Genomic DNA, 16769 nt, shown 5'->3' on the forward strand with positions numbered 1-16769 from the left:
CCACAGATCAAACACACTGCCACTATTGTCATCCCAGCTTTCACCTGTTTTGCTCATCTGTACTGAACATCCAATCAGTAAAACAACAAGAATGCCAGACTGCAAAACAATTTATAAAGCATTTAGCTGCAATGATTATTCATCTCAGGAGATCACAGTTTGCAAATTGGCTGAGTTTTTAAAGGATTGTAATGTAATATGTACTTTCAAAACTGATGCATAAAACAGGTTTAATAATGCAAGTTTCAGTGAAAGTTGCTAGTCCATTCTTTCCTTATTTCATGCTGTTTGTTACTTGTTGAAATGGTAGGGCATGATGTTTTTGTTGATTGTAATTTCTAGCCTTTCCTATATCATTTTCAAGTGGCCAATCAACTTGAATAAAATAAACTTGATTTTCCTTGTAGTTCTTCGAACTTTAGTTGTCCTTAAATGTCAGCTTGGTTCAGTGATAGAACTCTCATTTCTAAGTCAGGAGATTGTGAATTCAAGCCCCTCTCCAGGAATTGAGCACCTAATCTAGGCTGACATTTCAGTGCAGTACTGAGGGACTGCTGCACTGTCGCAGGTGTCAACTTTTGGATAAGATGTTAAACTGAGGTCTCCTCTGCCTGTGCGGTGGATTTAAAAGATCCCATTGCACTATTTGAAGAAGAACAGGGGAGTTCTTCTGGTGTGCTGACCAACATTTATCCAGCGACGAACACCACCAAAATAGATTAACCGGTCATTTATCTTATTGCTGTCCGTGGGACCTTGCTGTGCCCAAATTGGCTGTTGTATTTGCCTGCATTACAACAGTGACTACACTTCAAGAAAAAAGTACTTCATTGGCTATAAAGCACTTTGGGACGTCCAGAGGTTGTGAACGGCGCTATATAAATGCAAGTTCTTGCTTTCTCCATTTCTTTTTTGCTCGTTGTTAAAGAGGTTTTGCCATAGTTATTGTGTGCTGCCAAGAACAATCCCGTGTTCAGCTTGTGATCTCAAGGTCCAACCAAATTGTTGTACATGCCAAAAATAATACAACAATCCAATTGTGTATCCAACCCACTTGTTGAGATCAGAGTGGCTGCTCCTAGTGGCTGCAATATTGCTCTGTAGTCTGCACATGAACTGCTGCCCACTGGAAAAGAGTAATCACAGCAGTTATCAGCAGCTGACTGGGGGATACAGAAGCTAACAGCATGAGAGCTGCTCTGTTCTAATTTCCCCACATTTCTCAATATTTAAACATCTATTTCATGTTATACTTCCATTTGCTATTGGTAAGTAGGGAGAATAAGAACTGTTTAGCACATTACTGTATTGTGGTTCATCACAGTTCAGTTTTAAGCCCAGTTCTTTAATATTGCAATATCTGTTCTTTGTATAAGAATTCCACTAATCCATTCAAATCCATTAAGTGCTTCCAGCTGTGCAACATTGCTCCCAATACCTGAGAACAATCAGTTTGCTGGAAAGTTATTCTTACTCTACGTATACATTTAGCCTAGTCATACATTAAAACTAATACAGAGTTAATGTATATAATTTACTGTCATTATCAAAGAATTTTATAAGCTAAACTGCTGGCAGAAATCTGTTTTAAAAGCTGGTCTCCTTACAATTTTAATAAGCACTTCAATAAGATTAGGATTATCATACTGCAATTTAATGTCTATGGAAGTCTCCTGTGTTTAACTCGATTTCTGCACAGTTTATTTATATCGCAGGGTTTGAAGTAGTACTGGGAGGTATGACTTTAATGTCACATGCTCTTGTGTCCTAATATGATGTTACAAGAGTATCTTTTTGTTGCTATTGCAACACCCTTTCCCAATGAAAGTAAGTTCATGTAAAATTTCAAAATATAGGGAACTGAAACCTATAACATAGAATCATCATGTGTCATTTGATGTCACATGCCTGTTTCTTTGGTTCGTGTTCTCAATTTGCACCTCTTTTTATTGAGTCCGACCCACTGGAATACTTTTTCTTTTGCACATCCTGCTTCAGCTGAGAGGCCAAGCAGGCAAGCAAACTCCTCTGAGATCTGTGCCATGTAACTCAACTGAGAGGAGATACTTACCCTGGGATGAGATGAAGGGACGACTTTCTTTGCTGCCTGTAAAGGCAGGATGTCCAGTTTAATTCCAAACAAAAGCTGTCACACAAGTCATTGGCTGACACAAGTGTCAGCCATCACCAGGGCTTCAATCTACAGGTGAAAGAGCGTCAACGAAACAAGGACTTTATCACATCACTTATTGTTATGTCATGATATGGCACATCAACACTGTCACCAGTCACTGATTCAGAATTGTAACTGGTCAACAAACATCCTCGAATTACCTAATTAGTCAGCAGATAACCAAGGAAAAATGTTCAGATTAAATCCCCAACGCCACTGCTAATTCAAGGAAAGGTTGCAGATTAAAACAGAATTAGCAGGCTAAACATAATTTCACAGGGGTTGATGGTCAGGTCTTATTCATTGAAAGTCAACAATTTGCAGACTGCAACAGCTTTTCTGCATTCAAGAATTGTTGTTGTGCAGATATCTTTAATTACTGTAGAAAGTTCAGCTCACAGAAAGTCATTTGTCTGACCATGTGTTTTTTGATGGAAAACAGGTGTCAATTTTAAAAGCCACAAGGAACAGTCAGTGCTCAAAATGGAAATTATACTATTGAGCTGCATTTCTCTGTAGACTGGTTAAAGGATTAACACGACTATCCAGTGGATTCAAAATACTTCACTCATACAAAAGATTATTAGGACTTTTCAGATGCAATGAGTAAATTGAAGCTCTCAATCTTTTAAAGGGTCAGTTTCTATTATCAGAGTAAACTGTAACATAGTGGGCAATTTTAACCCTGCCCAGCCAGCAGAAACCAGGCAAGTGGGCAGTTAAAATCACCCAGGCCACACCTGCCCAAGAGCCACTGGGAGCCACGATCTTAACTTCCTCAACTGAGCAGGCGGCAAGGACACCTGCCCAAAGCCGGTGGGGTCCTCTTTAACATATGCATGTCGGAGATTGCAATTTTAACTAGGTGACCTGAGTGGGAAGTGGCAATGAATTTCCCGCCAGGCCAACCTAGCATCAAAGAGGATCAGGGCCAGAAGAGGTAAGTTTAAAAGTTTTTTTTTTCCTTTCCTTGTGGGGGAGGAAGGAGCAGCAGTGCTTCTCCAGGCCCCACGAGGAAAGCTTAGGCCTCCCCTCGCCCCTGATCGCAGAAATCCCAAGGGACAGCTGCAACAGCTGATCGCACCACTTACCTGCTGTCAGCGGTTAGCCTCCGAGCTGTTCGATTTCCTGCCGACTTCCCGTCCGGAGCAGGATTTAAATGAGGCCTGGGAGTTAACTTACGCCAGGCCTCATTTCTGGAGTGGCCGGGTGAGTTTCTAACTCACACCGCTACTCGTCTACCAAAAACTGGCCCAGAGTTAAATCGGGGCTTACTTGCAGGTATAGATAGATTTCAGTTTAGGATGATACCACGAAATGATGATTACAAAATAAATCAGAGGTAGGAAATCTTGAGTTCTTCATTTAGTTACATTGCTGAAAAAGTCACCTCTGACTTTTGAAACATAACTGCATAAAAAACAGGACTGGCAACTAAATATTGCAGGCTATAACATAATCAGAAAGGAAGTGGGGGTGGAGTAGCTGTACTAATTAGAGATAACATAATGGCAGTAGAAAAAAAAGCCATAACGATCAGAAGGATAGAAACAGAATCCATATGGATTGAAATAAAAGATAAGAAAGGATCAATCATGCTAATAGAAGTATACTACAGACCACCTAACAGTGGAAAGGGGGTGGAGGAAGAAATATGTAAGCAAATATGTGAAATGAGTAAAGGACATAGAATAATAATCATGGGAGATTTTAACTATCCGCAAATAAACTGGCAAAAAGAGGTAGGTGAAGGGGTACAGGGAATGGAGTTTTTACAATGTGTCTTTTCTTATCCAGTATGTAAAAAGCCCAACAAGAGAGGAAGCACTGCTGGATCTAGTAATGGGAAATGAACCAGAACAGATAAGAGAAGTAAGCGTAGGGGAACATCTAGGCAATAGCGATCACAACATAATAAGGTTTAAGATAAAGATTGAGAAGGACGTAAGTAAGACAAAGTAATAAATTGGAAAAAAGCTGATTTTCAGGAGATGAGAGTGGATCTAGGGAAAATAAACTGAAAAATTTACTGATAAACAAAGAAATAGAACAGCAGTGGAAACATTTAAAATGGTAATCAATAGAGTCCAGGAGAAATAAATTCCACTTAAAAGCAAGAACAAGCTAGCCAGCAATGATACACCATGGATGAATAAAGAAATAAGGACAAAATTGAAACTAAAGAAAAAGGCGTACACTAAGTACATAGACAACAAAGGAGAGGATGACAAAAGGGAATATGAAAAGGTTCGGAAAGAAATCAAAAAAACAATTAGGAAGACAAAGAGGGACTATGAAATTAAATTATCAAGGAATACAAGAAGAAATAGTAAAGTATTCTACAGACACATAAATAACAAAAGATAAATCAAGATAGGGATAGGCCCACTAAGGGATACACACGATAAACTCAGAGGTAATGACAGCGAAATGGCAGAAATATTAAATAATTACTTTGCCTCAGTATTTACAGGGAGACTAACATGGTGAGCATGACATTAGAAGAAGAGATCAAAAAAGATATAAAGACATTTAAAATAGAAAGGGGGGGAAATAATTGATAACTAATCAAACCTAAAGAGGATAAAACCCCTGGCCCGAATGGATTGCATCCACGCATATTAAAAGAAGTTGGGGAAGAGATAACAGAGGCACTATTACATTTATATCAAAATTCATTAGAAAAGGGAATAGGGCTGGAGGACTGGCAGACAGCTAATATGATTCCTATATTTAAAAAGGGAGATAGAACAAGTCCAGGGAACTATAAACCAATTAGCTTAACATTGGTGATAGGAAAGATAATGGAATCTTTACTCAAAGATGTAATAGAAAAACATCTAGAAACTGAAAATACAATAAAGAATAGTCAGCATGGATTTCAAAAGGGAAGGTCATGCTTGACCAACCTTATTGAATTCTTTGAAGAAGTAAGAGGAGTAGGCAAGGGTAATGCAGTAGATGTAATATATTTGGATTTTCAAAAGGCCTTCGATAAGATACCGCAAAGTACGCTCATGACTAAGGTCAGAGCATGTGGAGTACCACAAGGTGCTGGGACCACTTTTGTTCACCATTTACATAAACGATTTGGACTCGGGAATTGGAAGTACAATTTCAAAATTTGCGAATGACACCAAATTGAACATAAGGACCATGAGTAGGCCATACGGTCCCTCGAGCCTGCTCCGCCATTCAGTAAGATCATGGCTGATCTTTGACCTCAACTCCACTTTCCCGCCCAATCCCCATATCCCTGGTTTCCCCTAGAGTACAACAATCTATCTATCTCAGCCTTGAACATGTTCAATGACTCAGCATCCACAGCCCTCTGGAGTAGAGAATTCCAAAGATTCTCTGAGTGAAGAAATTCCTTCTCATCTCAGTCTTAAATGGCGGACCACGATGCCCCCTAGTTCTAGACTCTCAGCCGGGGGAAACAGCCTCTCAACATATAACCTGTCAAGCCCCCTCAGAATCATGTATGTTTCAATGAGATCACCTCTCATTCTTCTAAACTCCAGAGATCATAGGCCCATTCTACTCAATCTCTCCTCATAGGACAACCCTGTCATCCCAGGAAGGGTATAGTTAATACCGAGGAGGACTGTGACAAAATACAGGAAGACATTAATGGATTTGCAGAATGGGCGTGTAATTGGCAAATTTATTTCAATATAGATAAGTGTGAGGTATTACATTTTGATAGGAAGAATAAGGGGGCCACATACTACTTGGATAATAAGAGTCTAAATGGGGTAGAGGAGCAGAGGGATCTGGGGGTACCGATACACAAATCACTAAAAATAGCGACCCGGGTTAATAAGGCCATAAAAAAGCAAACAAAGCACTGGGGTTCGTTCCTGGAGGGAAAGAATTGATAAGCAAAGAAGTTATATTAAACTTGTATAGAATCCTTGGTTTGACCACAATTGGAGTATTGTGAACAGTTCCAGTCTCCATATTATAAAAAGGATATAGAGGCACTGGAGAAGGCGCAAAAAAGATCTACTAGGATGTTACCAGAACACTGAGGTTATACCTATCAGGAAAGATTGAGCAAGCTGGAGTCCTTTTATCTAGAAAAGAGAAGACTGAGGGATGACCTGATAGAGGTCTTTAAGATTATGAAAGGGTTTGATAGGGTAGACGTAGAGAAGATGTTCCTACTTGCAGGCAGACTAGAACTAGGGGCCATAAATATAAGATAGTCACTAATAAATCCAATTGGAATTCAGAAGAAACTTTACCTAAAGAGTGGTTAGAATGTGGAACTTGCTACTACAAGGAGTAGTTCAGGTGACTCACATAGATGCACTTAAGGGGAAGCTAGATAAATACATGAGGGAGAAAGGAATAGAAGGATATGCTCACCGGGTTAGATGAAGTAGGGAGGGAGGAGGCTCGTGTAGAGCATAAATACCGGCATGGACCTGTTGGGCCGAATGGCCTATTTCTGTGCTGTACATTCTATGTAATTCTTTGAAACCTTATAATTTATACAACCAATATACTGATTCATCATGGTTTTAAGATGAATTTAGAAAGCTATTTTAAGAAGCGTAACACCGGCTCCCAGATAGCTCAGTGAGTAATTGCACCACAAGAAGTGATATTGAGCCGTGTGGACTAGGAGTGTTCCAGGTGCAATTCTTGTTTTTAGTGAGTTCAGTCTGGGTAGCAGTGAGGGACTATAGTTCGCCTCAGAGTCCCCAGGCAGGAAAAGGGGGGGTGGGGGAAATAAACAGGGATCCTGTTCCTGATCATTATTCAGTGACCCCTGCTGGAAGGGACAGGTGTGAGCTGATGTATTTGGAGTACCAAATGAATTTTGGAAGCTGATAAGATAAAATAGTAACAATCAACAGTAACAATTTTTGCTGAAATGATATCCTAATCTTTACAGGTTCCATGTTATAACACGTTTTAATTAATCTTGTCGCATCTCATTCAGTATGTTCCTTCCCTGTACATTATGTCATCACACCGTTTCCAACTGCAACCTAGCCTTTTCTAGAACCTCAAACTTGTGGACCTCCTTATCTCCCTCAGTCTCTCCTTCCTCCTACAACCTTTTAGAACCCAAGTTTAATGTCACCTAATCACCACTCCTTGATTTACCACATATTCTTTCCTACCCTTTTCCATCATTGATGGTGCTCTGCATTATGTGCACTTCATCTAAGTTTCTCGTTTTAAAAAAAAGTAACACATGTGCTAATCACATAAATGTATGATTTTATTTTTAAAAAACACTAATAATTGTCTCTCATCACTTAGCTCTCTGAACTGTGTAGTAATTAAGGTTGAAAATGTATAAATTCTCCCCAGGTTATGAACATGCCCCATGTTTAAACATATATTGTAATTATATGTACTGCATTGCAGACAGACATAAGTGACCTTCACTTGAATTGCATTAATTTAGTTGGCCAATTTGAATAGGTATTTACATTCTGTCTGCAATTTATTGGTTTAAGTTGGCAGACTATAATTAGACAGCTTGTAGTAGAATGTATTTGCCACCAGCAATGATAGAATTGGAAGTATAATCAAGTCAGTAATTAGAAAACCTGTTCAGCAGTTAACTGTAGTATGTAAAGTGTACATTATCTATCTACGCATTGTGTTGCAAAATGTTTTCATTTTTCATTTACTTTTTTTCCCAATTTATCCCCATTTTTTTCCCATTCATGGGCCCTTTGCCTCCACACAGCCTGGGAGGGAGGGCGAGCGAGCTGCAGACTACTCCATGACTTCAGTGACAATGCCACTTCGTGCTCAAATGAGAGGACGCATGCTTCCTGCGGAGCGAGACACCCTGTGTCAGTTGTTCTACTCCCCAGGCCCTGGGGAGTGTTATCCTCATGTGAAGGTGACATTGTACTTATAAACCCTGTAGTGAAAGTGACTGCTTACTGTGCTTTTATTTACATTAGCATCTTTTTAAGCAGGAAATATGGACACTTCCAATATGGAAATTATGAATTGTATGAAATTATTATATATACATATATTGCATTTTATTTGGAGCTAATCAAACAAAATCACATTAACCAATAGTAAGGTCCCAGAGACAGAACTACAACAGTAACAAATAAAAGCTGACTGTCTTGTTATAAAACTGGGCACTGTAAGAAGGTGAAGTTATAACCCCATAATGTATTCCAGTTGCTCTTTCAACAATAATTAGAACAAATAGCTTTAGAGTGCTTTATATAGTACAACAGTCTTAAGTCTTCTCTAGTCAGTAATTAAACAAACCTTTTTTATTGGTTGTATTTAACAGTCAAGACCTACAATTTGAGGAAATACCCTGGAGGTAGATCTTATTCACTGAGCCGTGAAGATGTTAGTGGCTTATTATCATTTCTGTGTCACTATTGACACTGCGTCATTTACTGAATTATTTTGGGCATAATTAATGTCCTTGCTACTCTGCTTAATTTAAAAAACCTCAAGTGTTCACTGTCTGCATTAAATTGTATAATTGTTTTTTTCAGTCTTCACACTTAAAAAGGCCTTACAATTTAATTTAATTTGTAAGATGCTATACTAAACCAATTAGATCAGTAGCAATGTGTTCATTTAATTGCTGTCTTTAAAAAAAACTGTCTTGTAGTTGGGAAGTATTTTTCTGTACTGAACCTTTTGATATGGGGAGCAGCTTATATGTTGAGGCTTTAGTGAACTGTAGGGCCCTATTATTGTGCTGTAGAAGTGTGAAGGAAAGTCTCTTCCATGATATTAATGTTTCCACATCCATTTTATTCCCCACCCCCCCCCCCCCCAATTTCCCCCCCCTTTACTCGTCCTCTTGTGAAGGCAGTGACACATGCAGGAGCACCGCTGGCCTGCCGGCATTTCATCCGAGAGGCATTCTTGAAGCCGGACAGTAAGTGTCGGTGGGCTATCTGAACGTGGAGGATATCACAGCTGAGCCTGGTCCTCCATATCTGGAGGGATGATTTTTTTTCTGTTTGCTATTTGCAGTTTTTTACGATACTGCTACACATATCAAACTGAGGAAATCTTCCCCTCTGGTGTCTATGTCACACATACACAATTCCAATACTATGATGACCAGTGACAGTTACCGTCGCTGTTTCTTCCTTCCCTAGCCCAGGGATGCTTAGCCTAATTGTAGTGTCCTCATCACTACCCAACCGAGACCAGTAATCACATGCCAACAGTCAAGCCTCAGACTTTTTTGGTATATATGGCTCACTACCACACCACTATTTATCACTGAACCATCTTCATTTTTAACTGATTAGTGGTGAGTCAAATGGGTTCACACCCACACTCAAACATCTGCAATTATAAGTTATGCTCAGTTACATAAAACTCCTCGCCGGGCAATGTAAGACAACAAAACTGTGCCATGAAATCTACAATGGTTCAGTTATAATGCTGCAGGTACGTATTCAATAACACAAGAATACCCATTTCATCTCTTGAGTCCACCTGGCCCTCCTTGCTGCTGATGACAAGTGCTGGCCCTAGAGACAAAGGACACCGACCTGGTAGAAGTACAGATGGAAGTAGCCAGATCTGTAATCCAGAAATGGTGCCAGCTTTTAAGAAAATGCTCAACTGTCCTGTTTAATCAAAGACAATTGAAAAGTATAGCAAGCATTCTTCCTGCTCCTTGCTGTTAAACTGTCCCATAAACTTCCAATCTCACAGCTTCCAATAAAGCTGAATTGGGGATGAGGGGAGAATGAAGCACATGTAAGTAGTGTCCTGCACTATCAGGAGCAAAGCCTAAAGGTAAAAAAAAATTGAGAATCAGGTTACTAATAGCATGTTATGTTGTACAACGCCACTTCCAATGGAAGCAATTCTTTTTCTTTGGCTGACTGTACTCTGTAATTTGCTCAGTTTCCATTGCACTGTGGATTGCAGAATACTGAATATAGAAACAATTCCACGTGAGCAGTTGTAATGCACATTGCAATTTTTCATTTTCTGGCTGTGGACATTCCCCAGTGTTAGAGGTACAAATCGTCGCTGGTTGTGCAGTGGGCTGATTGTTCAGCCCGTCGATGGCCAGAAAAAAGTGTTACTCAGTGCAGCCAAAGACACGTTATAACACTGAAGTCAAAGCTGTAATCGGTGGTGGCGTTGTAATGTAAATCCAGCTTAAGAATGTTCAGTTGGCTGGTAATGGTTATCCAGTACATTTTTTTAATGAAGCTGCTTTTGGAAAGCAATTGTTGAAATGAATGTTCAGTGATTTGGATGACCCATTGGACTTTACTAGATGATTTATATCAAATATATAAGTTGTCCCGGGAAGGTGCAGTCAAATGGAGACCCACATCCTCCATGTGCCCCTCTCCCCAATTTATATTTGTTGTTGCCACTGCTCCCGAAATAAATCTTACCATTAAACCGTAAAAGGAGACCAGCAGCTTGTAGGACCCACAAAACTGTAGGTCTCCAGTGCTTCGGGTCCCTGCAATAGGTTTGAGCTCCAGTGAGTACTTTCTCTACGTCTAATGAGTTCTCCATCAATAATGAGTCATTTTGACTCCTTACTAAGATGAGGTGTCATGTCATTGGGGAAAAGCAACATTGTTTGACTCACATCCTATGAAAGTACACTCTCTATTGGTCAATTTATCAAACAGTAAATCACCGAAAACCAAGAATGTCTTTGGAATGTTAGTTGCTGGAGGAGATCAGTTCTAGCATTCCAGTAACGGATAAAAAAGTGTTTGATAAGGAACATCGTGCATCTGCACTCTTAAGTCTCTCCTACTCTGGGCTTTGGATCTTAAACTCAATCCAAAGTAAAATCCACAATGGTAATTGACTAAATTTCAATCCGTTATCACTACGTCACCTGGGTTAACCAATTTAAAACGAGTAAGAACGGTAAAACTGACCTGAATGTGCGGACCACAGCATCTTTGTACAGTCAACGGTATTGGTTAAATGACTATTACAAATTTTGGGTCTGTTTTAGATATTCTCTGAGGCTCAGTCCTGTAAGCAGTCCCCAGGTCATACGTTCAGTACTGCCCCCAAACTGCCCAATATCTAATCATATGATAGTGTAACCTCGAGGTTTAACAATAGGGTCTCTTTGTGATCTGAACTGAATGTTGTATGTGCCTCCAACTTTCAGTAGCAGACTGAAATAGTTTAGTGAGACAAGGCCAGACTTGAATCATTAAGCTGCTTCATTTTACAGACTGCAGCTGAATTTACTGTTGTAATTGAATCTCTTCCATCCATATACATAAGAACCATAATAAACCACGCCACACTATCCCATGTAAGTGGACTAACTTGACTTATTTTCCTGGTGAACCTTCTGGTTCTTGCCTTCTCTGAACTTAAGATGATTGAGCTTTTGCTCACTAGACCAGGCTTCCTCCCCAGACCAAACTGGACTGACTAACCTTCACATGTTCTTTTTTGTTCTCTTGTTACTTCTGACCACAGGAACTGGGCAGGCTATCCCTCTGGCTTCTTCCCTGTTCAGTGATTCAACAGTATGCCTGCCAATAAAACCCAACTACCTCTCTTCTCCTCGGATGTGAGTTTAAAGAAACCACTCCTGCTTCAGTGGTAGTGCAAAACGTGCACTAATGAATTGGCAGTCCATCTGATTTTTTTTCCCATTGAAGTCTACTGCTGAAGGCCAATTTTACCCCTTTACTGTCTCACTTTAAAATGGTCTGTGATCAGTGACATTCCACAAACTGGCCCATCTAGTTTTACTATACATCTTCAGTGCCTGACCCATTAAGAAATAAACTCCTCAAAAGCAAAATACCGTGGATGCTGGAACTCTGAAATAAAACCAGAAAATGCTGGAGAAGCTCAGCAAGTCAGGCAGCATCTGTGCAGAAAGAAACAGAGTTAACGTTTCAGGTCGAAGTTTCATCATAAATAAACTCCTCTTTATCTTAGCAAATGGCTGCAGCACATGTTAGCCTTGGCTCCGTGGTAGTACTCTCAAGTCTGAGTCAGAAGGTTGTGGGCTCAAGTCCCACTCCAGAGGCTTGAGTACAAAATCGAGGCTGACACTCCAGTGCAGTACTGAGGGTGTGCTGCACTGTCGGATGGTGTTGTCTTTGGATGAGACATTAAACAGAGACTCTGTCTGCTCTAAGATGGATGTAAAAGATCTCATAGTATTATTTTGAAGAAGAGCAGGAGGAGTTCTCCCAATATTTGGCCAATATTTATCCCTCAGCCAACATCACTAAAACAGATTATCTGGTCATTATCACATTGCTGTTTGTGAGAGCTTGCTGCCGCATTTCTTACATTACAACAATGACTACACTTCAAAAGTACTTAATTGGCTGTAAAGTGCTTTGGGACGTCCTGAGGTTGTGAAAAGCACTATATAAATGCAAGTCTTTCTTTTTTTTCTTTATGGCTGTAAAGAGAATCTTAAACCTGTCAAGGCCCAAAGCTCTGGAATTCCCTTCCTAAACCTCGCCACCTCTCTACCTCTCCTCCTTTAAGATGCTGCTTAAAACCTACCTCTTTGACCAAGCTTTTGATCACCTGTCCTAATATCTCATTATGTGGCTCGGTGTCAAATTTTATTTGATAACGCTCCTGGGACGTTTTACTACGTTAAAGGTGCTATATAAATGCAAGTTGTTTTTGTTGTTGTTGTGTAAACACACCTTTAACTTAAAACGCACCACTTAAATGTAACTCATTTCAAAATCATATCTGTGGAAAAATGGTTAACAAATCCTGAATAAAAATAATGATGATGGGGAAGATTTCCTCTGGTCATGGTGCGTAAGTAATATTGTAAACATAGGAAGATTTCCCATGTTTGTTAGTTCTAATAAAATTGAAAAGTGTTCTAAAAGACTATTTATAATTTTTATCGGAGACAACAACTAGAGGAAATCTCCCCCAGAATTCTTCCCATCAGGTTATAATTATGATCAGGGAGGTGTTCAACAACTTTGTGGCTCTGATGAGCCATCTAAGTACAATCTATCCTTCATGTGTATCATTATTAGATTAACATGGAACTACCATTTTGAAATGACTCTAATGGAAAAAGCTGACAAGTTAAGTTGTGATTTATTATAATTTAACTAGCTTTCTTTGCGATCCTCTCGCCCACTTCTGGTCACAATTCCAGTGTGACTCATCCAATTTGTTTTTTCTTCCCACATCCCGTGGATTCTGCAGTCAGCAATTTCCATCTGTTCTTTTCTGGTGATGGTGGCTCTGTAGTGTGAAACAGTTGTCTAAAACTAAAGATTTTCCACTTCTAACATATTAGGTTCTGGGTTCCTGAGTGAGTTTTGCTGCAAATATCATGTTGCTCTGATGACAGTTGACGTTCACATCTGACAGGAACTCTTATAGTCTTGATCTTCAACAGACTTCAGTCCATTGCTGTTGAATTTATCTGAGATAAAGGACCAGTAAATTGAGCCACATATATTGGCAGTCTGGTATGGTACAGAACAATATTTTCCTGTAGTTACTAGCTAGTGCCAGTCCAGCATTGTAATGGGTATGATTGTAATGCTGCTCTGTTCTAGTCCTGATCCCACTCTATGTTCAAGGGAAGTGCAACAAGAGGCACATTTTTACCTTCAAGGGTAGTCAACCCTTCAGGTCTGAGACTGGGATCCTACACCTTCCGCTCCAAGAAAACGAAATAGTATTTACAAGTTGTGGCTTGGTGCCTAAGGAATTGCTGTGTGGAGGAGACAGGGAAACCGCACTACCAACACAGTAATAACTATCTGAAGTTACAACTCTATTTTAAATGAGGTTTTCAAAAATATGAAGCTTTATTTTATGAATGACATTGTTCCAGTTTTATATATTCCAACTTTGTTGTGTATGTTGTACAGTACTTTGTAAAATAACTATTTCATTTAGAGTACAGTTTTTTTTGCACTGTCAGGTGGAAATCTCATTTGAATTTCTGTTGGACTACCCTGAGACTAATTTAAGGGTACTCAATACTGTCATTAAATACAGAGATATGAAACAAGCTATTATTCAGCACTGCCATTCCTGCTGTACATTCTCTTTCTGTTCTCTGACAGGGATTGGCAACTCTTTAATGAAACCAGCTCTGTATTTTTGTGCTCGTTGAATCGTTCTCCCGCTGTGCTCACTGTTCAGAAATCTCCAGTCTCCCAGCAGCCTTTGTTCAAAAGATGTGTCTGCATCTTTGATGTTGCATGAAAATGTGTTCAGTCATGATATCTGAGCAGTGGCTGTAGGGAGAAGTCTTTATATAGAAAACACACAAAGCTCTGGAAACATTCAGTGCCGTAGTATGCTGCATCTGAGCATCAGAATCAAAAGGTGGGAATCTTAGAAGTTAAGATCAAAGAGATAATGAACATTTCAGACTCAGTTTTTATAGTTAGAGCTATTTTGTTGGAGGCATTTTATCACACACCTCTTCTATAGTGTAGCTCAGTAAAGTTTATATACCTCAAGTAATCATTGTGAGAATTCTGGACAGCATCAGTTTCTGTTCCTTTGCCTTGAGTCTCTTTGTACTTACTGAGGCTTCACTGCATTGCTGAGTCAGCTTTAGTCCGCAGGAGACAGATCAGTCTACAGAGTGGATTATACTCAGTTATCTTATCTTGTAGATGGTTTCAAGTGGAATTTTTTCATGATTTTATAATTCTGTAGGGGAATATTTTACCTTTTTTTTATCTGCTGAAAGTTAAGAATTTCGAATTTATTCTTAAAGTGTACTTGCCCTCAATGTCAATTATGTCTAGTCAGTTATAATTTTATATTCAAAAAGCCAATCACTGAATCTCATGAATAACACAGTTTAAAATACAATATGTGACGTTAGTGGCAATACGAACAGTCTTCCACACAAGTGAAAGACCACTCATTATACAGCAACAGTGTGCACTAATCAACTTTTTCATAGCTTAGCTTTTAAAGTTGTTCTGGAAGTGTACCGCACAATAAGTAATTATACATGTTGATTAACTCCAGTCTCCGTTTTCACTTCTACTGCAGCTAACGATTACATTCCTAGTACCTGTGCTGTGTATTATTGTGTGGTGGCACTAGTAATGGCTGTGGCATTATTACTAACCCATCAGAGAAATTACATTTACTGCTTCTGCTGATCATCCTCCGGTAGCTGCCAAGCTCTACTGACTTTGTTACAGACCCTACTGTGAGAGCCGCAGAGACATCAGAAGGTAAACACTCATAAGAGTCAATTGGATCAAGTGACATTGAAGTGCCAAATTTAACCCTGCCCACCTGCTTTCTGCCAGAGGGGCAGGCAGTTAAAATGGCCCATGGGATTTACCCACACTAATGCAGCCACATTCCTATTGGGTTGCGATCTTAACCTGCTTTTCTGAGCAGGCAAGAGGGATGCCTGCCGGAAGCCGGCGAGGTTCTTCTTTGAATATGCAGATTAGGCTCCGACGAAGTCACCAAGGCCCGACTGCCATTTTAACCGGAGTCCAGCACACGGAAACCATTGTGGCTTCCCCGCCAGGCTGACCTGGCAGCAAGAGGAGCCGGGGCAGAAGCCGATTTCGGGTGGGAGACTGACTCCCGGGCCTCACACTGTGGAGGTCCGAGGTCCACTGCCTCTGATTTGTCACGCTGCTTGTCGGACATCTGAGCTGAAATTACCTCCAACTATATATTGGGAAGACCAAAGCCATTGTCTTCGGTCCCCACCGTAAACTGTGTTCCCTAGCCTTCGACTCCATCCCTCTCCCTGGCCACCGCCTGAGGCTGAACCAGACCATTTGCAACCTTGGAGTTCTATTTGACCCTGAGATGAGCTTCCAACCCCATATCCGCTCCAACACCAAGACTGCCTACTTCCACCTCCGTAACAGCGCCCATTTCCATCCCTGCCTCAGCTCATCTGTTGCTGAAACTCTCATCCATGCCTTTGTTACCTCTAGACTTGACTATTCCAATGCTCTCCTGACTGCCTCCCACCTTCCACCCTCCATAAACTTGAGCTCATCCAAAACTCTTCTAACTCACACCAAGTCCCGTTCACCCGTTAGCTCTCTGCTCGCTGACCTACATTGGTTCCTGGTCCAGCAACGCCTCGATTTTAAAATTTTCATCCTTGTTTTCAAATCCCTCCATGGCCTCGCCCCTCCCTATCTCTGTAACCTCCTTCAGCCCCACAACCCTCCGAGATCTCTGCGCTCCTCCAATTCTGGCCTGTTGTGCATCCCCAATTTTAATCCCTCCACCATTGGCGGCCGTGCCTTCAGCTACCCATGCCCTAAGCTCTAGAATTCCCTCTTTAAACCTCTGCCTCTCTACCTCTCTCTCCTCCTTTAAGACGCTCCTTAAACCTAGCTCTTCTATCCTAATATCTCCTTATGTGGCTTGGTGTCAAATTTTGTTTGATATCGCTCCCGTGAAGCGCCTTGGGATGTTTTACTACATTAAAGACGCTATATAAACGCAAGTTGTTGTTGTTGTTTGCTGTCTGCCTCGGCCTCCACCCGCACGACTCCCACCCCCAGTTATAAATGGCTTATAAATAACTGTGTGTCTGCTTGTCCAGTGTGAAATGAGATGTCCCGAAAAGACCTACGTTTGCATCATTAACAAA

At 40.4% G+C, this 16769-nt stretch overlaps 1 protein-coding gene across 3 annotated transcripts in view; it reads left to right on the forward strand.

The window, feature by feature from the left end:
* The window catches only part of nfic (nuclear factor I/C), a 396187-nt gene that overhangs the window by 293742 nt on the left and 85676 nt on the right, over positions 1-16769 (forward strand). For 2 of the 3 annotated variants that reach the window (XM_067968254.1, XM_067968253.1), the window contains exon 9: positions 7890-8048. The exons of the other annotated variant lie outside the window; for it this stretch is intronic. In XM_067968254.1, the coding sequence (XP_067824355.1) occupies positions 7890-8048 (159 nt within the window). The remainder of the gene's footprint in view (positions 1-7889; positions 8049-16769) is intronic. 3 annotated transcript variants of the gene reach the window in all.

The sequence above is a fragment of the Heptranchias perlo genome, chromosome 29, assembly GCF_035084215.1.
Source record: "Heptranchias perlo isolate sHepPer1 chromosome 29, sHepPer1.hap1, whole genome shotgun sequence".
Classification (NCBI taxonomy): Eukaryota; Metazoa; Chordata; class Chondrichthyes; order Hexanchiformes; family Hexanchidae; genus Heptranchias; species Heptranchias perlo.